The following is a 23,159-nucleotide window of genomic DNA, read 5'->3' as shown; positions in this document are numbered from 1 at the left end:
CCAGCAGTGTTCTGGCTGAATTTGAACCCCTCATTATACATGCTGGCTTGTTCTACTCAAAGGATGGGAAGTGAAATCTTGCAATGGCAATAATGACGCAAATCCAGGTCTGTCTCCTCATAAACACAGCTGTATTTCTCAACCTCTATATGGCAGGTGATTACATTATATAGGTGATCAGAAGGCTGATTCAGAGTAGACACATCTAAGGAGGAGAACTACTCATCCTGACGTCTGTGACGAGATTACTTCAGCTCACCAAGTCATCAGGAGTGACATGACTATGATGCCCCTGACCCTATCAGACATGTAGGGACCTGTTTGTTATCTCTGCTGAGGCTAACAGTGCTACTGAAAACGTCACTTTAGTACACACAAGCCCATTTCTTTACCGGAGTTAACAATTCCAGGCATAGATATATATAAAAAAAAAAACTGAAAATGACAGTTTTTTTTATGGGGTCATTACAGTCCTAAAACAAGTACAGGGCTGACCAGTTCTCACCGAAAAAATTCCTCGTACCATCCTACTCTTACATCATATATGAATGCTGACAAAAGACAACGTGCACCCCCACATGGATGAACTGGGTAAGTGCAACAGATTACAGCATAATGCAATGAGGGTCAAAACAAAAGGCACAAGTGTGCAGGACTCCAACTGACCGTTTAGTTTACATGGGACAAATATTCAGGGCTGGTGACAAGAGTTAAACAGTGGCAATGTAAAAGACCTGCAAGTCAGTTGACTGAGCTGAAGATTTAGATCATTTTATTTTTCAAATAATTGAGAGATGTTAAACACAGAACAAAACAACATGCCCCAGTCAAAACTCCAGAAAACAGATTCTTGTCGACCAGTTGTAGCACTTTTCCTTTATTGCTGCTGTGTTGCTGTGCAGTTTCTCATTGTCTGCAGCTTCACCCTTGCTAAATCAGCGTATACAAAAAAAGTGAACCGAAATGGTGCATATTCCAGCGTCATGTTGATCACAGGATTTGGAATTCTCACACATAAACCCAGCTCTGTGGACAAACATGTTTTATGTGGAAGCAAATCCAGATTAACCATTTTACCAAGGCACATTGGTAAGGGATGAATGACTGAAAGAATGAATGGACAGAGAGACTGCGCAGTGGCCAATCTTACATTGTGAGGGAAAAAGTGGTGGTGACTGGTGAGTATAAAGGGAAATCAAAATTAGTTGTCACATGGAAAAATGCCAATATCTGATGCACACAGCTTTCTCTCTCCCTTTTGTTTGTTGCATTTATTGAAGCAAAAGAAATGCTACCTCAAACAGCATCCTAAATGTTTTCTAAAACATCTGAAATAACTTTAAATATGTTTGAAACTTTGAATAAACTATGGACACCGTAACAAGTGAGAGCATCAGTTACTATTCACACTTGAATTAATTGATGAAATGCCAACAAGTTTTCAATGTATGTACAAGTGCATAAGAAGTCTCAGTCCTGTACATTCACAAAGGCTGTTTAACTCAGGAAAATATTGTGAAGGAATTTCAGAAATAATATCTAAAGGAATGGAAACAAAGTGAGTTCTACCATTCAAACATTTGGTTTTGTCTCTCAAATGCAAGGATTGATCTGAACCATCTGACTTGTCATTCAATAATATTTTAAGTTTGGGAGAGAAACAGTGGGTGGCAAAAGTTTTCATTGTAGTAAAATTCAAATTTTAGCACCATAGTATTCTGTTGAAACCGTATTTTTCAAAATATATTTCTTCTTGAGTACTGAGATGGCGCTGACTCATATAAGACATGTGACAAGAAGGAGAGAAAGAGAAAGAAGGGTGGAGTATGGAATGTCGATAACCACATGCATTGGTCAATCTTAAAGACTGACCATACAGAAGCATTTTGTATGCCCCCTTTAATGCTCAAGATTAATCAGACAATGTTGTGATGCAAACAGGAGAAAAACAGAAATCTACAGGCCTTTGAACATGTTTCGAAAAACGCACCATTAATGAACTGGTCAAAAATAAATATATGTATACATGATAAGAACTTTATAATTTACTCTTTATACCTCAGATAAAGCTTCTTGTTGCTGCCAAATATGCTGCAGTAATTCGTGCTCTGGACATGTTCAGCTCTACCTGTGCTAGATGAACTCCATCAGCACCTTTCTGGGCACCAACATGGCGGTCTGGACAGGACAGCTAAACCCCAGCCTTCCTTTAAATTTAACTCTAGAATGTTGTAATTCCTAATTAGAAACTATAAAGTATGAGACGAGGGCAGCATCATCCCAGTGAGCCTGAAACAGGTACACAATTCAAAACCTTAAAAAAATCCCATCATATTACCTTTTGTGGTTGTCTGGGGTAATTCTGTCCTCTCTTTTTTGCGTTCTGTTAATATTATTCTGTCACAGAGCGCTGCAGCTAGGGCCTCATCATTCCTGTGTCTTTCCATTTGAAAAATAAAACAGAAACAGCCCTTGGTATAACAAACTCAACTATTTTTTAATCTTCACTCTTTTTATATCACAATCTAAATAGATTTATCACAGAAAGAGGAAGAGGCATTATGGGGAGTTTAGCAGGCCTGGCTTTTGCCAAACTCACAGTGGACAAACAAAATGTGTATCTTGTCTCTGTGGGGGAGACAAAAAGGAGTTGAAAAGGACAGCAACCTTCTCAAAACCCTCAGTCTAGGTAAACATATGGCAGGATGTTCAGTTTGCTTTCATCCCCATGAGGGTCCAATGATATGCACTCTGTCCAATCATACCAGGTGCCCTTGGTGTCATAGCAACCATTCACCCCCGGCCAATGCCGTGTGTGTATCCTGTCCAGGTCCTCGCCTGTCACCTCTCGGCACACGCCTGGTAAATCCCCTACTGAGCTGTCCGTTTGCAGAACGTGCGTCTTCTTCAACTCTTTAATCTCCTGTTCTTCCCTTTTCAGATATTCTGACATGAAAAAGTGTGCACTAGGAGCCCGGACCCCTGAAGATGTGAGCATATTGCTCTGAAGGTTCAAGTAGGACTGGATGATTTCATTTCTGGATAGCTCCTTCCAGTTTGTCTGGTGAAAAGGGTTAGGGCTAGGCTCTGGAGCTGTGGAAGCTGACTGTTGTACAATGCTTTCAATTTTCTGCCTAGACTCAGCAGGGTCAGGAGTGGGAGCTTCATCTGTTTGAGAAGGTTCTTTATGTACCAGTGGTTTGATCTGACCTGTGACAGGGTCAAATGTTAGTCTGCGTTCTTTTAACCGTACAGGTTTGGTCATGTCTTCTAGTTTCTGACCATCTAAGTTGACAGAATAGTCTCTAGACCTGTACTTCCTCCTTTTATGCTCCAAGTTGGGCACCACTGTCCCGTCTGTGTCATCAGACATAGCCATGGGTCCCTCAGATGTCGGTCTGTGTAGTTCTGAATTCTGCTGGGAGAGAGCGGGTGAAAGGGAGACTGATGGGGATTCCAGTGTTGCAGATATGTCTTGTGATGGGCAATGAGAGGGGACCTCTGACAAACTGGCCCAGTGCCCTGAATACCTAACAGAAGAATGTGGCAGCTTGTCAGCATAAGATGCTTGGGCTGGGGAGGATACAGGCTGAGGAAAAGACAAGGGAGAGTCCCTAGAGGAAGGGCTGGGGACAGGTGTTCCTTTCGGTGCATATGCTGAAGAGCGTTTGGTCATTGTGTCTTGCTTCATGTTCCTTGGACTGGTAGAGACACCACGGGGACTTCTGGCTTGATAATAGCCACCTCCTCCTCCTTCATCCAATCTGGCCTGTTGCTGCATTACAGCAACCTTGATCAAAGAGGAAGTGCTAGGTAGTTTGGCAACACCTGGGGAGCTGGGGCGAGGTTTGACAGCGTTAACTGGAATTCTGTTGATTTTATCATTATCAAGGTGCTCCATTCGAGATCTGTCGGGAGACGGGACTACCTCTTGGTCAGGCAGAGCATCTGGACTACCTGCAATCCCATTAGTGGGTGGTGATGAAACAGAGTTATCATATGAAGACATCTTGGAAATTTTTTCTGGTAAGTGCGCTCCACTGTCTCTGTGCTCAGCCCGGCGCTTGCGGCTGCTTGATTTCTCAGCTTTCGGGGAATATGTGTTGTGAACATCATTTCTGGTTTTGACTTCAGTGACACCCTTCCCTGACACAGAAATATCAGGAGGAGAGGGATCTGTTCTGCCGGGATGAGAACTGCCATTAGTAGACCCAGGGGTACTCGCAGGCACAGTTGGCCCAGGTTCAATCAGCTTTTGCCAATTCCGTAAGAGTTTCTTAGCACGCTTTGCAAGGTCTTCATCCGTGGTCTTCTTCCTTACATCGTTGATCAGTTTTCCTAGTCGAGTTTCCTATATAAACAGTATGTGCGACAGTCAGAAACAAGTAACACAAATTTTGCATGAACCAGCAGCTTCTATATAGTCCACTGCCTTACCTCAAGTGCTTCTTTGGTGATAGGATACTTTTCAAGACAGGCAATTACCTCCAATACAACCACCATATTGCATATCTGTAGGGAGGGCAAACAAACATTTTGTAATACTTCACCTCAACACAATACAAATATTTTGTACTAGCATAAAATCAGACGCATTAAGTGACATTTTTAAACACACTCCTGATATATTACACAAGGCAATGCCACTGACTGTCAGTAACGTGATTAACCATTTCTCCTAAATGGAGGTGATGCTAGAAGCGCTCAAGCATTTTGGACAGACTCAAAGCCGATGAATAGCAGCTGCAACCATGTGTACTAGGGCAGGTTAGCTAGTAAGTTAGCTTAGGAAACACGATCTTGTCCGCCTGTTTTCGAGCTATAGAACAATATTGAAAAGTAAAGATGGTGAAGTGTTAACTCATAAAACCTTCATCACCTTAACCAAAGTGTAGCATGCGAACAAAAAGTCAAACTTGAATTCAACTAAGTTTCTTAACTTAGTTGAATTAAACCTACGTGTGCACTTTATCTTGGTAAAAGTTACCGCTATCATTTAACTAAGTTGAGAAGGAAGGATCCGACTATTTCCTAAGACGAAGCTCTAACATTAGTTAATCATGCTAAGTGTGCTAACGTTAACGACCTCACACTTTATTAATATGGATATTTAGGTGCGAAATGGTGTATAATGAAAACCTGGCTAATTGGTACAACATACAGATTATTTAAAGGTGAAATAAGTAATATCAGGTAACGTTTGCATTTATGTTACTTCATACCGTTCAAACTCGCTTTGGCGTTACAGCTAGGCTAGTAGCTAGCATGCTATGTAAACCAGATAACGCCAGATTACTGTCTGGCCAAGGTAACGCAGCTGCTTAGTTAGCTTACAAACTGTCAGCCGAAGCGCGCAGCGTCTCTCCGCCTTTCGTACCAATTCAGGATGTCGATCCTAACCCAGAACGTAAAACATGCATTTTTAAAAACAAAACAGTTAGGTGACAGCTCTTGGGCGACCTGCCTCATCGAGTTGGTCGGAATGCAGGTAAACAAGCTAATGTTAGCTAGCTAGCCCCGCTAGCTTTAGTGATACTCACATTGCTCTGACTGTCGATGGCCTGCAGCAGCCGGTCCCTCATCTGCTGCGGGGTTGCTGAGACCGTTGTCATTGCCTGTTCGGTGCGATCCGGAGGATGGAGGGAGGAATCCTCCAAAATGAAAACCGAGTGACAACTGTGACTCAAAATCCGCTGCGGTAACACGTCAGGCGTCCGAACAGCATATTTTTCTGTCGCCCGTAAGATAGAGGGCTCCGTTTGTCTCACATGGAGTAGGAAATGTATACGCTGTGTTGACCGTTGGCTGGTACCCGCTCGGCGCTCTAGCAACTCACTACCAGCTGCTGGATGTCTCACCGGCCTCCTGCTGCATGCTGGGATACAGAGTCTGCGCTTTGACGTCGCACGTACACAAGTAAACATCCCTGCTGTACACCTGCACCCCACTGTGGGTATTCCTACATCTATGGGGTATACCCCACTGCTTCCTTTTCACTATAATAAATTCATTTTAAAAGGCATATCAGTGGTATGAATGAACCTCGAATAAAGGTTAATCAGCATTAGGATAAAAATGTCAAAATTGTGGACAGTGTCACAGTTTCCCATAGGAAAAGGTAATACATTCAAATTACCTTCCCAGTCCAAAACTGTGAATTTAGCAGAGAAGGGAAGCAAATCCCCATTTTTGGCATTTTACTTGATAAATGATTTTTTCCATAACTGCATCATTCACTAAATCTCTCTCATACTCATTTGAGGCAAACCTTTAGAGAAATGTTTAATATACACTGCCAGTCAAAGGTATGGTCATATTCAACTGAGTGGGGAAATGTGTTCAACCTTTTGACTGGTAGTGTAGATGTATTTAATCACAACATGTATGTAATATGAATAATTCTATCATTATATTACAGCACTCCACCAGCAGATGGAGCCCACGGTATAAGTAAATAAACGAAAACCTTCCAATTATAATTGTTGCCTTGTGTAGAAAAGAAATCCTACCACCAATCACCTTGCTCCTTGCTTTTGTCATACCCATCCCACATGCAAAATGTCCACTATCAACTCTGCAAAATTGTTAGTGTGGTTAGAGTGGGAGATGCAGGGCAAATGCCGTGCGCAAAGCTGTGGAGTGGGTGAGAAAGTTATGCCAGTTATGGGGGTTGCAATCATCATGCAACTGCTTCTTCAGTTCTTTGTTTGTAATACTTTTTTGCAGCCCACTGAATGATAGTAATGATTAAAGAACTGTCTTTTCTTATTCATATATATTTATTTTTATTTCATTTACTAATATTAATGCAAAGCTACAAAGACAAAAGCCTTCACACAAGAAAAATACATCAGGTACAGTTATACATGTAGCATATTTCATCTTTAATATAGCACACATTTACAGCCAACTTGGATTCTTTTGGTCTGATTTTTAAAATAGAAACGACACAATTTGAAGAACAAGGTTTGAAGCAGTTCGTCTTTTAAAGGGTCAGCTCAAAAAAGTACCAACGTGCCAAGCTGTGTTGCAGAATGTTAGATTTTTGCATATTCTATAAGCATACGGTTTCCTGTTGCTGTGAGTGCACTGTACTGTACTGTAACAGCATAGTGCACCTCTTCACGGCAGTAAAATGCATGTGCTGTGTTAGGAATAGTATCACTGTACTCAGAAACAAAATACATTATATAACAATTTAGCTGCCATTGTATGAGGCTTGAACCAGCAGTAGGCTGTCCTCAAAATGCACACAAAGGATTGAAATGTGGTTAACCCACTGAGCGACTGTACATAACTATGACTCCATTTTATCTTCCTGATTCAGTTTAACATTTTATGTCACAAAGTCAGTATACATATATCTCTTTCTGTATATACAGCCTGAATGTACAGTATCTGCTATTTCTTATATTATTTCTTAGACAAGATTTATAGTAATATTCACTACAATATAGTGTTTGACAGCAGAATTATAAAACATGAGCAAAATTAAATACTTAATTCAAAGCAAAATACAATGTCATTGCATTTTTCCTAGATTTTGTGGAATTCAGTATCATGCAGAAAATAGGTTCCCCAAGTAGTAGACAGGGTCTATCAGTCATATGTTTTTAAGTTATGCTGCAAGAATTTCAGTAATTACGTTCAATGTAAACAATTCCTTGATAAGTTCATAGTTTATATATGAAATAATATAACCCCGTTGAAAAACACAGGAGACAAAGGGATGTTTCAGCAATTAGGAGGATAAAATATCTCTGTATTCTCTCATTTATGGCTGCTTTAAACTTTGGCTTTTTTGGTTTACCTGTGAATTTAACACTAAAAGAAAAAGAAGATACAGTGCTATTGACGGATTTACTATGAAAGTAAATTCAATCAAATCTTAATTGTTACTTTTTTCTTTAAAAAAAACGATGGCATGTAGCTGCTCATGGGGAAATGAAAGTCCGTATATTAAATAAAATGCGTTCAGGTCCTCAAAATGCATATGGATAAAGTCCAAAGGAAGTATAATTAATAGAATGTCAGAAACCCATGAAATTGAAAATATCATTGTGGTCATACTATTGAAATTATCATACTATTGAAATCATCATACTATTGAAATTATATTATTGATTCACTGTTCATTTTAAACAGAAAAACAACTTTGCTAATCTACACTACAAGTGGTTCATATATAGTCTGTCACTCCAGATAGACTATGTAACTCATTTGAAACATATTATGGAGAGAAAAAAGAAACATTGCTCTGTTGTAAACTCTAGTCTCTGTAAACACTGGTGTAACACCAATGGATACCTGAAGGTTGCATAAAAAGGTAGCAGTAACAGGTGACACATCAGTCAGAGCTATCTACTGTAAATGAGCACAACAAAGTTCTAAGAAAAAACAGAAAACAGATCTACAAGGAAGTCGGGCTCACTATAAAGTCTAAGGTCCAGCAGAGAGTATAGAGCCACAATGACATATTGCAGCACAGTACTTCTCAGTGCATTTTTTCCCCACTTTGACATCAAATCACACAACGCACAAAAAAACATTGTTCCTACCATATAGCAATATACAAAGCTAATCTATAGAGTTACCGTGACATAATAAAACTGTGGCTGTTGCACAGAAAATACACACATATTGTATACTGCAGCAGTACCAGACAACAGCTTCTACATGTGCATAAAAGGCTGATTACCATGTTTCTAATGCTTTTAGGCTTCACTTAGCAGTTACATAACCTACACGTGATGCTAAATTAAAAAAAGAAAAAGACAAGTTCACCAAATAAGAAAGACAAAACACTTAGACAAACAAAGCTGATCACACTTAAGGAGATAAAACCCAAGCCATAAACAGGAAAACATGTCCAGAGATTCATGCAGTCACATGATTATTAAAATAGGAGGGGGAAAAGCAAAGGACACTGCATCAACAGTCAGAATCATGATGCATCCAAAACATTAGAATATAACAACTTAAATTCAACTGATTCCATCACATTTGTCTGAACATTTTTCATTTACATTGTGTGAAAACAATGGTGAAATATGCAGGCTCAGAAGGACCTTGACATACATTAATACACATGATGTTGCTTTTTTTAAAGTGTGGAACAGTGACGGTGTCCTAGATAAGAAACTATACTTATCTTATGGGCATTTTAGTAATTTTTCCTGCACTAAATAACAATATGAATTCATTAAAATATCACATCTGGCACAGTATTATGATATATGCCCTGCTAATTATGAATATACTGAGAAATCACAATATACCTGTATATTTACCTCCTTTAATGATAAATGTTTTATTTGGTCATCAGTGATTAGACAAATTCTGGAGTACATTTAGATCTGCTTTCTCAGTACTGCTCTCAGTAGCAGAAAGAGCTGCAACACAGGGACGTGACTGACACACCTCTGATCTCCAAATACAAATGTTTCCCAAAATTTAGGAAAAACTGTGACAGTAGACGGCAAACAAAATATTCACCAATTAAGTAAAAACTGCTTCTTTAAACAAGTTTATTCAAAGACAGGGCAAACGGGGTCCAGTGAAAATAACAGTCTGGGAGGGGGGTTAGTATATGATCTCTCATAAATCAGTGCTTTAAATAAATGCATAAAGTGCAATAATGACATATGGGACACAGCTGTGTGAAACCAAAAACATCCATTCACTGGGAAACTTGCTTTTTAAAGAGCAAATGCATGTATTAACGCAGAACTAAAGGGCACAGATAACACAAGCATGAGGAGGAAACAGATAATCAGTGTTACTCTAATACCAAGCAAACAAACAGTTAAACATAAAACCGTACATTGCATCTCCTCTGTGGGGAGAAAGCCAACAGCTGAATGACAGTTTGGTCCTATAGTACTTACATGTAAAGGCTAGACATGAGAGGCAATGAGGATGACAAGATGCCGACAACACAACTGTACAGATGTGACCTAAATACATTCTCATTGGATCAACAATGCAGTTCTAGTATAGAGGCAATTAAATTGTCTTGAAAAAAATATATATTTAAACTACACTGAGGTCACATCTTTGGGAGTAATTCGGGAGAGTTTCTACGGTACCCTGCACTCACAAAGCCTTTTCTCTCTACACATCATTAGTCTGTGTTCCAAAAGTAACAGCAACATGGCATCGTCGCTGTGCAGCCTGTAAAGACTCCAATGCACACTGGCTTCCTCTTTATAAGGGTTCATTTTATGCGTTTCATTTTACAGTCCTAAATCAATCGCTATAGTTTTGCATAGATACCATTACGCAAAATCTAATCACATTCTGTACTTGTAAAATATAAAACAAAACAAGCCTGTAAACATCTCTTTCACGACACAGAACTCAATCGTTTTAGATTTCTGACTGATAAATGAATATGAACATTGATATAGTAGTGAAAATGGATGATGTGATGGGCAAAGATCAGCACACCTAAAAAGTACAACTACAGTAATGTATCTGTGAACACTGTAGGACAAATCACTTGTAAAACAGTAGAAATTACCAGACAATTAAAAAGTGATTTTTTTTCTCATTTCCATAATAGTCATCTCTGCATGAAAACCAAAATGTCAAGCTATTAAGGCAAAACACGTATGCACAGTGAGTTGTGATTTCATGCATAACGATGACTGCTAATTACTGTGGTAAAAATCGAAACAGCATTTAATAAAAAACAACTTAGGTGGCAAAATAATGACTCATTGTCAAGACTTCAGAGGAAATTCAGAAAAAAAAAATCAAACTGGGTCTGACTCCTGTGACAAATTTAACAGGGATTAGCACAAAATGATTATCTGTACTTAAAGAGAATCACCATCTTGAGGGGTCAAACGCAACAGGTGTTTCCTCTGAGTCATCAGGCTACTCTGTGTTAACAGATGCATTCTATACTGTAGTTTGTTGAGGGGTTGCTCTGCAGTCATACTGTAGTTCTGTTATTCACTGACACAGAATAAGTGTTATATTTTCCTCAAGCTCTTTCAGATGAAACCCAGGCATCTAATATAAAGCAGAACTGGATGTGTCAGTTGCAAAAATAGTGACAACACCATGAACATGATTCACACCATAACTCGGCCGTAAATCATCTTTCCGGTTTTGAAGAGAAGGGAGGCTGGCAGCAGTCTTAAAAGCATTTCAATGCATTTTCCTATAATTAGGTTTCTTTTGAAAGCTCTCTTGTGGGGGTTGATTGGTGTGGAATTGATGCTCTGCACAGACGGGGCCGTTACCAACGCACTCCAGAAGTCTGGGTCTCTTGGTTTTATCAGATGAGAAACCATTGCCCCTGCCCCACCCCCACCCTACCCCCAGAGTAGTATCATTCACACACCTGTGCATGTCGTGCGGTGGTTAAAGCCAATCTAGACGAAACGCATCCTCTGTGGCAGGGTCAGCAAGGACCATGTCCGGGTCGTTGAGCATGTGCAGACCATCAAGCGTCAGTGGGTCGATTTTGAGGTCGTCCAGCGGGAAGTGGGAGTCCACATCGAAGTTGACATTTGTGGACAGTGGACCAGTCAGATCTTTGGGCAGGTTTGGGGGAGACTCTCCACTCACTAAACAGACACCAGGTGGCAAATAAAAAATAGCATTAGTAGTTAAAGGCATCAGCAGGCAGTTACTGATCTCTGGGAGGGGGGAAAATTCCCTGGTTAAAATTAGAAGAAACTCAATGGCAGAAAGAAAAGAAAGACTGCCGAGGAGGCTGGGTGATGATTTGACAATAACTTAGGAGGCCTGACATCTTGACATCTTAATTATACATTTCAGTAAAGAGGCAGTCAACAACAGACACTGCTAATTTTCAAAAACAACTGAAGGGAAAACTCAGTGTGCCTCTGAAATTCTGTTAAAAATCATTTTAATTGGTTTATCCTTAGATTTACAAGGGGTTAAGTTATAAATTAAGTGGCTATTTAGTTGCTGTAACTGCCAATAACCATAAATTTAGCAGTCACACTTACATCGAATGCAGAGCTCATTCAGTCATATTTAGAGATTGTCTTGCAGGAACGGCAGATTAACAACAGCAGGCAATTTAAAGCCAGGTTAAAAATGCATTATAACAATGCAATGAAACAGGTTTTTGTCAAGTGTATAATGCAATAAGTCATTGGAGCAAATATGTTGCTTTATTCTGGGCTGGCATTTTACTGCTGTCCAGTTTAGAGTCTGCAGTTTTCTGCCTCAACATGCCACTTGCACTAAGACCCCGAGGAGCCACATGATATGTCGAAATAGCACCTGTTAGAATGATGTTCGGGATGTTGCCATGGCTACTATAGCCCAGCTGCTGCGAGTCCTGAAGGTTGCACTGGCCACCAGTCAAACCCATCATCAGCGCATGGGAGTAGTTGAGGGTGGGGGTCTGGTTGTACAGGCTGTCGGTACTGATGGGGGTCTCAATCATGTTGAACTGCTCCAACTAGCGATGCAAAGAGATGTCATAACATGTTCTATTGCAGTTGTAGTTAAGATGTCTCACTTTAGACTAAGAGCAGATTGAAAGTAGAACTACACACGAGCATTTAGGCTTTTGTCTAACACAGACCTGTTGTGAGAGAGCACTGGCCTGAATGGAGGGCAGCTGCTGGTCGTAGAAGTCTGCAAAAATGCTGCCCAGTATGGAGTGATGCTGCAACAACAAACAGAGCACACCTGTTTATTAAAATGCAAGTAGACACTCCAAGCACGAGGCTGCAGAGGTTATACAGTTAACATGAAACAGGGAATATGAAAACAACTTTGGAAGAACTGGTAACAATTTTTTTTTAGGTGAGGTGTGCCAATTCACAATCAGAGCCTCCAGCATTCTTTGTACATATGATAGAATGTTTGTGTATAGTTTGCAGAACAGATGCTGTGCACACTTTAATGATTCTGTAATTCAAACATTGACACAGCTTAAATGTGCACAGACAGTAGAAAGGATGGCAAACACAGAAGAAACAATCATGTAATTAACATGTAGTACAGAAGCAACTTCTTCATCCTCAGTGGATGTTTCAAGAAAGACACAGAAACACCTGCTGTTTCAGTAATACATGAAAGCAAAACAAGACCTTACAATAGTTGCAAGATCTCAGTGTTTTCTGTGATATGCATATGGAATAAATCTTAGTTAATGCAGGTTTAAGTAAAAGTATAAAGGTATTAACATCTAAATATACTTAAAACCAAAAGTAAAAGTACTTTACTCATTAGACACAATGGCACAGTTCACATTAATGTATGTTATATTGTTGGATTATAGTTATCAATGCATTGTGTACATCGCATTTAATGTTTCAGCTGGTATAGTTGGAGCTCATTTTAACTACTTTATATGCCTATAAGTTGAAGTAGTTCACATACTGCTATGTAGCTTGTGAAGTTATAACCAGGGATCGGTAAAGTGTTATACTCTATTTTGTTCTATTCATCTTATTTTGAAAACTATCAAATAAATGTAGTGAGTGCAAAGTAAAATATTTTTCTCTAAAATGTAGTGAAGTCAATTACAAATCCTATGAATTAGAACTAAGGACAGTGCACACTCAGTATTGATATATGGAAACCCACCAAATGTCGTAAATCAGTTCACTAAAGATAAAGTCGAGGGAGCCTCACTTTCAAAAGGCAGCTCTTCCCACAGCTTCCTCTGCTGCCAGCTAGCCTTGGTCCTTTAATTATCATGAACCAAACTGAATGAAATTCACATGAAATAAGGGGAATCTTTGAAAATATAATCTCACTCCCCTCATTCATCTTCTGCAAGCTAATTCTCTTGAGGTTTCTCATTTGAATGTTCTCATTGAACCAGCAACAGAAAGTCTCCTATTTCATCGTCGACTCTTAATGTATAAGTAATTGGATCATATTCTCAGCTCGTGCTCCTCCCAGTCCAAATCCAAATTATCTGTGTGTGCTGCAGATGTCCCCACAGGGCAGAGCAGGATAATAAAGCACACAAGCCTTTCAGTTAGGGTACAGCCCATGGACAACCTCAGGACTACAAGTGAACCACTTCAGCTCAGGAAAGAATTGAGCTGGGTCAGCAAACAGCAGGACAAACATGTAGAAATGCACGCACGCACGCACGCACGCACACACACACACACACACAGAATATGTCGTCATCACCACTTGCCACATTCCTCTTTCTCCATCTCTCAAACACACAATGGCACACTATTCAGGTGAAATCCTTATTTCCTGATTATTTTGTTGAGCTTTATACATTTTCAGAAACAGAGCTTAATTCTTTCCAAACGCACTTTGGTACCACCTCTTCACCAGAGGTTGAAATCTCAAATGCTTATACTGACACAGATTAACAGCCCTGCTCCATGTTTACTTTGGGTGTGTTGAGTTTATCTTAAAGCACCGCCCTGTAAGCACAGTTCATTTTGTTGAGATTCAGCCATGGGAATTGTCTGCAGCTTCTCAACAGTACTTGAAAGGCAATTCCCCATTTTTATGTCACCTCACACCCCCCATGCTGGTGCAAAAAAAAACAACAAAAAAAAAACACACACACACATTAAACACAAATATCTGATGAACATAAAAACTCCAGCATAGAGTCTCATGTAGCAGGATTGGGAAAGAAACAGTGACAATGCAATACAAATACCACAGAATCAGCAGAGAACGAAGGTCAGGGACACAGCTACATCACAACACATCGATAACTGAGTGTTTCAAGAGACTGGTGGTCAGATCTGGGCAAATCAGGACCTACTTCAGGCTTTACAGTGGAATGATCATCTGGCATTTTAATCATATCATAATACTGTAAAGTGTGATATACAATTTTATCCAGTTATTTAAATGTTAATAAGGTATTACAAAGTTAAAATTCTCCTAGAACGTTTCCACAGTCATAATTACGATTAATAATAAGGGTGCTGTGTTTGTTGGAAAACTTCCAGTGAAAGAAAATGCCTCTGAATGTCCTGCTATGACATGTTTAAATGGCAGCTGTGTTCCTCTTATTACCATGACTTGGTTCTCACTGTGTAAATGGGTAAGTAAATGATATTTTAACCAACTTTAAGGAAAAATAGCCTGTTTTAATTAGATTAATCTCACTTTTATTCTTGAAGTCAACTGACACGCTTTTCTGTTTTGCTTTGATTTTTTTTTTTTTTTTTTTTTTGCCCAGATCTGCTAAACAATAAAAGCAGCTGTAGGGGTGCAGCCACAGAGTCCTACTCGGCAACCACAGAACTACAATGCAGGGGACGGTGAAGTTTATACAGAGCGAGCCAGCAGCTCATTGGTTCATACGCCCTTACTTGAGGCGAGCCTCCAGGTGAGAAGCCTTGATTGGAGACGGGGGAGGTTGGAGACTGATTGGCAGAGGATCCGACCCTACTGCGGTACTGTTGGAGGGAGGAGGCCTGATACAAGAGGATATGTTCAAGTTACTCACACTGGAGGATGTTCTACTGTTCTACTGAATATGGAGCTTTGCCTTACAGAATCATTTTAGCTGGAAATCATAAAGAGCAGCTGAGTTACCGATTCACTATCGTTAATGGTTGTAACCAAGAACACTAGTATCTAATTGGAACTAATATTAAATTAATTAAAGGATATGAACATAGAAAATGAATCTACGGTGAAGACCATGTACTACAGTACACGTCACTGCATAATTAATACTGAAAGAGATAAGAGAAACTGTAAAGACTGCAGGGAATTAATTAGGAGAGGAAAAATACAGTATTGCCAGCACTCCCAAGCTGAGCAACTACATACTGTAAAACTGGAGGAGAACCAACGCAATAAACCCACTTACAAAGTCAAAGGAAAAATAGCTACACAAACCAAAAATAAAATAATTATGAAATTCTATTCCAATCACAAATTGACTTAGGCAATACGCTACCAGGTGGAAGGAAAAACATCAAAGGTACTATCATAATAAATAACAGAGTAATTATTAAGTAATTCAATTTTAGAAGTGTGTAAAGTAATAATTGCTTATCATAAAAAGCCAGTAAAGCACCAGACTTATCAAAATACTGGTAGCAGGAGAGATAGAAGTGATAAGACAGTTCAAGGTCTCTGGTTCGAGACAGACTACTGCAGTAGACCCGTCTCACTGATAGAGGATGGTATTCTCCATCACAGGTACAGTGTAACTCGAGGCATCGTCCTGAAGCCATCTATGCAAACAAAGCACTACATAATATGAGCTAAAAACTACAAATCGACGCTATGTTAGCTCTAAGCCACAGTCCTACTGTGTTTCCTCACATTGTTTCACTTGAGTCCACACTGTATAAATCTGAGAGGAAGACAATGTAGGCCACTTCTTCTCTGTACTAATCCAAGCACATTCCCACTGCAACAGAAGAAGAGCAGCAAGAGCCAAGATATCAAGGACACAAAGTGCTTTGTAAAAGCATTCAGACTCCTTGATGTTTTGCACATTTTGTTGTGCTTTTTCAAGTGTGAAATCAGGGTTTTTTTCTGTTTTAGTTCTGTGCAAAGTAAAAAAACAACTTGAATTCTAATTGTGTTTAAGGACAAATCTGAAATATGAGAGAAAGCCCAATTGCGCTGTCACACATACATTTATATACACCATACAATTTTGTTTTCTTTTAACATAACTACCATATCACAGAGACTTTCTACAATAAATGCACTCTAGAACAACTTCACATTACAAAAAAAATGTGCACAGTATTTGAATACCTTGACAAGACAGCATGTATCACTAAGACCAACATGCTAATGACACCTGAAAACACATTTAGAGAAATAAGAACTCCGCCAGAGAAAGAACCAGTCATCACCAGCAGCTGCCGTCATAAAACCACACTGACACACTGGTCTGATACAGACAGATGAGTGCACAACTCACTGTGTTTATGTCCACGGTCATGTTGGTCTGTGAGGTTGTCTGGTTGTCTGACGTGGAGCAGGAGTTCACGGAGGATGGCAGCTGAACCAGACCTGTGTGCTGGAAAACAAAGAAGAGAGTCATAAATAGAAACAGATGTAGTTATCAAGTGTTGCTTTATTGTTTTAATATATGTAGTAGGTTTGTCACAGATACAATATGTGCTTTTACAGTATGCCTGCAGAAACAGTATGTAATAAGAATTAGTAGGTCATAAAAGGCCTCGTTTATAGCACCAATCGATTTTGTTGATACTTTCAGTGCAGCTTAATGCGTTTTAACATCCTCATGGTTTTAGTGCACAAACCCTAAGATTTAATTTTGCTTTCTTTCCAAACTGAAATCAATGTAGAGATGCATGTCAGCTGTTGAAGATTTTGCACAACCATTGTCAGAGTGAGTGCTGGATGGAAACTCACTTGCTGGCTGTGGTGGGTCTGGGACGAAGGCTGCTGGTTGAAGAAGGCATACTGGGGCAGCTGCTGCTCGAGGTTCATGTTGTTGATGGCCGCCTGGGAGGAGCACAGGAACTGATAAGGGGTGAGCTTCAAATATTTTATGGAAAATGCACTGATTCCAAAATTTCTAGTGTGCTCATCTGACTGATTTCCCCTCACAGCTTCTGAAACAATAGCATCACTTACTTTACACCTACCTAATGGAAAAAAAAGTTCCCCATGGGAACACCACAAACATATGCTCTTAACTGTAACAGAACAAAAAGTCAGGCTGTACCTGAGAGAGAGAGAGAGGCGGAGATGTTGGGGAGAGCTGCAGGTTCTGGTGCTGGTGGGAGTCTCCTGCGTTAAGAATGAGAGGAACCATGTTGTCCTGCCCAGGCTGCATTTCCATGGTTACTGTGGGCTGAGAGGTGTTCACTCCTACCCAGCACACACAAACAGCATTAAAGAGTTTTCTTAAAAGCACACATATTGTCTGAAACTGCTACCAGAGAGCATTTAAATGAAAAGTCATTCATATAGTACATTTAACTACAAGAAAGCCTAAACATTTACACAGTGTTACCTTGCGTGTTAGCCAGGGTCCGCACGCTGTTGGAGGAGCTGAACGAAGCGGCTGTTGCATCATCTGAGTCGAGCGGAGTAGGCAGCGGAGGAGGGAACTGGATGTTGGTCAGGTCAGGAAGTGAACCACCAGAGTTGTGGGCTGCTGGTTTCAGTGAGGTGGGCAACTGCTGGTCCGGAGATGGGAATATGCTGCAGAAAACAGATTGGTGCAGTGAACTCAGCAGCAACAATGACCTTAATACACTCTGTTAAATGTGATAATGAAGATGAACAGTTTAATGTACTTTCCTGAGCAAGACTTGAAAATATTTTCCAAGACAGAGGACTCCAGAAATATTTGGACTTGGTGTATTTGGCCAGTGGTTCTTTTGCTAATGCTTTGGCTCCACACTCTTCTTACTTTGGCAGTCAAATGACTAAATGAAAATGATGTTTAATTACAGAAAAATGGTTTCAATTTAAAGCTATGTTTTATTCATTTTTGTTCTGTGGGTGTGTGTATATATGCATTTATTTTGAAGTCGCGTTTGTGCACTTGACACCATTTTAGAACAGTGTAGCCACAGCAAACATTATTATTTTGATATGTTAATCCAACTTTAGTAAATGTCTCCTCGGGAAAGCTGTAAAGAGGAAAACCTGTAAAATACTCACTGGATCCCAGGAACTTTGCAGGGCTTGGACCTTGACATGTTCTAAAGAGGGAGACAAATTACAGCTAGGTTTTTTTTCTGATAGTGACAGCTGATAGAAAAACATTTATTCATGCCTAGACATCCCACCTTTTTGCAGTCCCAGTTCTGTTTTTGTCCGTCTTCATCAACCTCTTGTTTAATTGCTTCAGACCCTGGTATAGAAAGGAGAAGAACTAGAGAGATGGGGGGGATCTCCTCAGTCTCTTGGATCTACAGATGTCCAGCCTGTTTGAGCTTATAATAATCACAGCCCACATGTCCTCATTTAATGTGATCAAATAAAGATGATGTTTGTTTTTTTTTAAACTGAAAGAATTAATAAACCTGAAATTATTGCTCTGCCAACTAGTCAAATTCACGGATATGGACAGACATGAGGCCACTGACCTTGACCTCTGACCACCAAAATCTAATCAGTTCATCCTTGAATCCAAGTTGACAACTATGTCAAAATTGAAGAAATTTCACTTTCACGAAACTGGGCTAGACAAACAGATGGATAACCCGAAAACATAATGCCTCCAGCTGTCACCTCCACAAGAACATGAAAATAACCAGAAAGGAGACCAGAACTGTGTCATTAGGAAGGTGGAGAAAATTCAGAGAACAGTGGAAATAACAGATAAAAAAAATCTAAAAAATGACTCAATGGGATTTATACAAATTCAATCAATAATCCACCTTGCACAGCCATTAGCAGTAAAATTCGAGACAATTTAAATGCACCCCGTCTTCTCAGCAGTCATCTTCCTCCTCTGCCTATAAAAAAAACAGACGCTGGAGGGCACTAAACTAAACGGTCAAAATACCACAAAGACTGCCTTACAAAAACGGCCTCGACCATACCACCTACCACCGATAGTAAGAGAAATCCACCGAACAGCCTTGATAAGAACCGATTCATTACAATACTACAATGTGCATCTACTGGATGCATGTGTAGTGCTACAGGTTTACTCATATCTCAACCTAGTGGGCAATATTTAATATATACTGTTTAATTATCATGTTCTTACGTATCTTGACTTAATACAATCAAACTTTAAAATGGCAACTCTATAACGTGCACCTCGTTTTGGCTGGAGCTCCTGTGATCCTCCAGTGAAAGAGGCCTGCTGGGCAGGAGTGAAGGTGCTCTGGTGCAGTGCTGAGTCAGAGTTCGTCCTGTAGCAGAAGGGAAAAATCAGAGTAAACTACTGGGAAATCAAAGAAAGATCTAAATAGTACATATTTAAAGGCAGAGAAAACACATAGCATTCAGCTACAATGTTTTACTCTCCATAAACTGAGGTAACTATTTTATATGTATTCAACTACATGAAATATGTTTGATTTTAATCTAGTATAATCTGAAAGCGATCTTGTCTTTCTGATAGTAACATACATCTATAGTTAATGGGACAATTATGTCTCTGACAGTAATATTTAAACCAACACTTTAAATGGGTGATGATTCAATATGTTTTCACTGTCGGTTGGAATTTTAAAAGCCTTGTGGTGTGTTTCTAACTTCACTTTGAAGTCTTGTATCGTTGAGCTGACCCTGAACTAATTCAATAAAGTGTTGAGTCATAATTCTGAGGGAGGCCATGTGAAGGATTTATTATGTTTTTTAAATACAGTCATGTTTTACCTCCTCCAGCTGGTGTCAGGTGGTGGTGACAAATAAACTGCGCCATATGGACAGCTGTCAATGTGCGATCTCGGGTTAAGAAAATACAGCTGAAGAACGAAAGTCTTGGCAGATTCAACACATCCAAATCTGTGAATTCTTGAACACAAGCAGACATTTAAAAAAATAATAATAATAATTTCACAGTGCTGGTGGTACAGCTATCAAACCAAAATGGGATTTGATTGAGGAATAAGGGACGGTGAACTTCTCATCAGGGTCTCATATTTGTCATCTGCAATACTGACTGGCTCAATGTACGTGCTGCTCATTAGTATTTGGCAAGTGCACATACTTAACTACATATATACAGATTATGTGTCACCACTTGCTGCTGCGATGCAAAAGTGAAGCTAAAATATTGTGAATCATAGACCGTCTATGAGTCCACCCAGACGAGGTCTCATTAGCCAGAACTGAACATAAATAATCGGCAATACCGTGAATTAAGCTTTTAAATGAGATTCAGACCACAAAACAACATAACAGAACTCATCTCAAGAACAGTGCCTCTGCCCAACCTCACGACCCACAGACTCTAAGTGACAGCATTAAAGGATATCTGGCGTCCATGTTTGTCAAAAGATAGGGGTTTTCGGTGTGGTGATGTGATGCGGTTCCGGTCCCGGTAGACCCTGTCCACCAACCCGTGGTGCCGCGTTGATCTGTTTGTGTCCATCCCTGAATTCTGACAAAAAGAAAAAAGTGGAATAATTAGTTTTCACCATTTTTGTTTGTAATCCATCTGCAATATTGGACAGTACTGAATATCAAACACAAGCAAAACTGATTTATTCCTAAACTTTGAAGTCATATATTAAAAGAAAGTACTGCACTAGCTCATAATTGGCTGCAGTTACACTGTCCTTGGCCAACAGAAGACAAACAAGTGTTCTGAGCTCTTGCATCAGATGAGATGAGCATGTAGAACAGGGATGAAAGTTAATAGGCCTCAAGGTTAAAAAGACTACAGAAAATTAGAAAATGTGAAATTAAAAGTAGTATTTAAAAGTATTTCCTTGAGTGACTGTTACATGATTTCCCCTTCAAGGCTCCCAACATCTTCTGTCTACAGAAAAATCCAAATGAATAGTTCACCTAACTTGAGTTTTGCTGGATTATCCGATTCAGCCAGACTCAGTTTTTTCTGTGTCCTTAACAAAATCTAAAAGGTCTTATCATAAAGTCACTAAAATGCATTAACACCCATTACATTTCAATTTTCTTTTTTTCACGTGTGGCAGTATACTGTAAACATTTGTCTGGTGTATGAATGGAAGAGGAAACCATCCACAGCGATACACACAACAAAGGTTTTCTACTCCAGTGCACTGCAGCATCCGCTGGGAGCAAAGGCACAAATACTCCCTACAGGTGTAAAGCTTCAGTACCTTTGGTGCCTAGAAGCTGGGTTTGTTTCCTGAGCGTTTTGGGTGAAAACAGGCAACTTGAACAGCTTCTCCTTTGCCAATACACACCTGGTAGAAAAAACCTACTGCAGACTGTGGGGAGATCTATTTTTTCTACCTTTATCTAGTTTTTTTCTAAACTAAGTACAAAGTATGTTTAATTCCTTTGTAGCAAAGCACTGAACCCAAACAACTGGGACCTCATAGTGTTTCATAGTGTAGCTGCAGGTTGCATTAATATTGTGGAATATAATTTGGCCATGGACATGAGCATAGAGGATATTATAAGAGACTAATCCTAGTACAAATTATATAGTGGTAATATTTACTTTCCAGCATTCAAGACAAATGCATGAGTTATTATTGATTTTCCTGAATGATGAAGAAAACATTAGCAATCACTCACCTGAAAAGGCACTTCGACAGTGCTGTTTCCAATCTGATTAACGTTTGGCAAAGAACCTCCATAGTACTGGCCACGGTTCTGTCCCAGCTGCAAATACTGAGTCTTCTGCAGCTGCAACTGGAAACAGAGCAACACCAGGAAAGACGAGAGGGAATTGTGTGAACCTTTTAGAAAAAAACAAATATGGTCTGCCTTGGTCAAAGCATGTTGGAAATAAACCCAGCAGAGCGCTACAACATGATGTAGTCAGTAATAAGAATGACAGCTCAATGTAAATTTCAGCAGGAGGATTTTTTTAAAAAAAGGGAACATTTATACATCTTTATATTAATTCAACCTTAATTCAGTGCAAGTATTCACAATTGTGTGGTTGCATTATATAGAACAAAAAATACTGAATCTGCCTGATTGACCTGCTATATTTGCAGCAGTCTGAACTGATTAACTAACATGAGAAAAGATGGTACAACACTTAAGGTGGAAGTAAAGCATTTCGGAGTACATCGACAACAGCTGAAATTGCACTCGTGAATTTCCAAAAGCAAATTCCCAAACTAACTCCATGTTCTGTTAAGGAAGAGGACAATCAAACTCTTTTTAACCTCAGCTCGACGGGTACAGAGAAGAGCGAGAAACAGAAACCAGACAGAGGCTGAAAGGGTGAAGGAGGGGACAGGGTGAAAAGGGTGAAACTCTAAACCTGGCGCTTACTTCCCACAGGTCTATGTTTGGCTCAGACAAGAACTTCCTAACACTTCTTTGGCTCAGACAAGAGCTTCCTAACACTTCCTGTCTTCTGTGTGGAATTCCACATTCTTTACAGTAATGTCACAAGGCTTGGGGTGGTCATTTGATGGAGATCTTGTACCTTCTTTTCAGTGAGAGAGCATGCACAATAACAGGACCTACACCTATTTTCACCTGCACTTAGAAAAGAAAATAGGAAGAGTTTTTTCCTCTGTTTGGCCTTTTGGTCAGGCTAAATGTGCTGTTATAAGACATTAAAAATAGTTTAGATGACTAAAATC

The 23,159-nt window shown here is 39.6% G+C and overlaps 2 protein-coding genes across 7 annotated transcripts in view; both read right to left on the bottom strand.

The window, feature by feature from the left end:
* Positions 1-1,161: 1,161 nt before the first annotated feature.
* crsp7 (cofactor required for Sp1 transcriptional activation, subunit 7) lies at positions 1,162-5,963 on the bottom strand. Of its 2 annotated transcripts, none has more exons than XM_020616192.1 (3): positions 5,541-5,963; positions 4,438-4,512; positions 1,162-4,351 (listed from the first exon to the last, which is right to left on the bottom strand). In XM_020616192.1, exons 1-3 carry the CDS (start codon positions 5,922-5,924, stop codon positions 2,681-2,683), a joined length of 2,130 nt encoding a protein of 709 aa, XP_020471848.1. In that variant the 5' UTR covers positions 5,925-5,963; the 3' UTR covers positions 1,162-2,680. The 2 variants fall into 2 exon arrangements, with proteins under 2 accessions (XP_020471848.1, XP_020471849.1); XM_020616193.1 differs by lacking the exon at positions 5,541-5,963 and adding an exon at positions 5,335-5,447.
* Positions 5,964-9,528: 3,565 nt separating this feature from the next.
* Positions 9,529-23,159, bottom strand: part of crtc1a (CREB regulated transcription coactivator 1a) — a 14,822-nt gene continuing 1,191 nt past the window's right edge. The window contains exons 3-16 of one of the 5 annotated variants that reach the window (XM_020616093.1): positions 22,132-22,248; positions 20,879-21,004; positions 20,278-20,339; positions 19,714-19,808; positions 18,732-18,817; positions 18,604-18,644; positions 17,948-18,138; positions 17,657-17,802; positions 17,341-17,451; positions 16,883-16,981; positions 15,303-15,407; positions 12,575-12,658; positions 12,268-12,448; positions 9,529-11,579 (exon numbers count right to left, since the gene is read on the bottom strand). In XM_020616093.1, the coding sequence (XP_020471749.1) occupies positions 11,374-11,579; positions 12,268-12,448; positions 12,575-12,658; positions 15,303-15,407; positions 16,883-16,981; positions 17,341-17,451; positions 17,657-17,802; positions 17,948-18,138; positions 18,604-18,644; positions 18,732-18,817; positions 19,714-19,808; positions 20,278-20,339; positions 20,879-21,004; positions 22,132-22,248 (1,650 nt within the window). In that variant the 3' untranslated portion in view covers positions 9,529-11,373. The remainder of the gene's footprint in view (positions 11,580-12,267; positions 12,449-12,574; positions 12,659-15,302; positions 15,408-16,882; positions 16,982-17,340; positions 17,452-17,656; positions 17,803-17,947; positions 18,139-18,603; positions 18,645-18,731; positions 18,818-19,713; positions 19,809-20,277; positions 20,340-20,878; positions 21,005-22,131; positions 22,249-23,159) is intronic. The other 4 variants (XM_020616095.1, XM_020616094.1, XM_020616096.1 and 1 more) reach the window with 4 other exon arrangements.

This window comes from Monopterus albus, unplaced genomic scaffold (assembly GCF_001952655.1).
Source record: "Monopterus albus unplaced genomic scaffold, M_albus_1.0 scaffold172.1, whole genome shotgun sequence".
NCBI classification, from domain to species: domain Eukaryota; kingdom Metazoa; phylum Chordata; class Actinopteri; order Synbranchiformes; family Synbranchidae; genus Monopterus; species Monopterus albus.
Note: the sequence above shows the minus strand (reverse complement) of the source record. Positions and strands in the feature narration are given on the sequence as shown.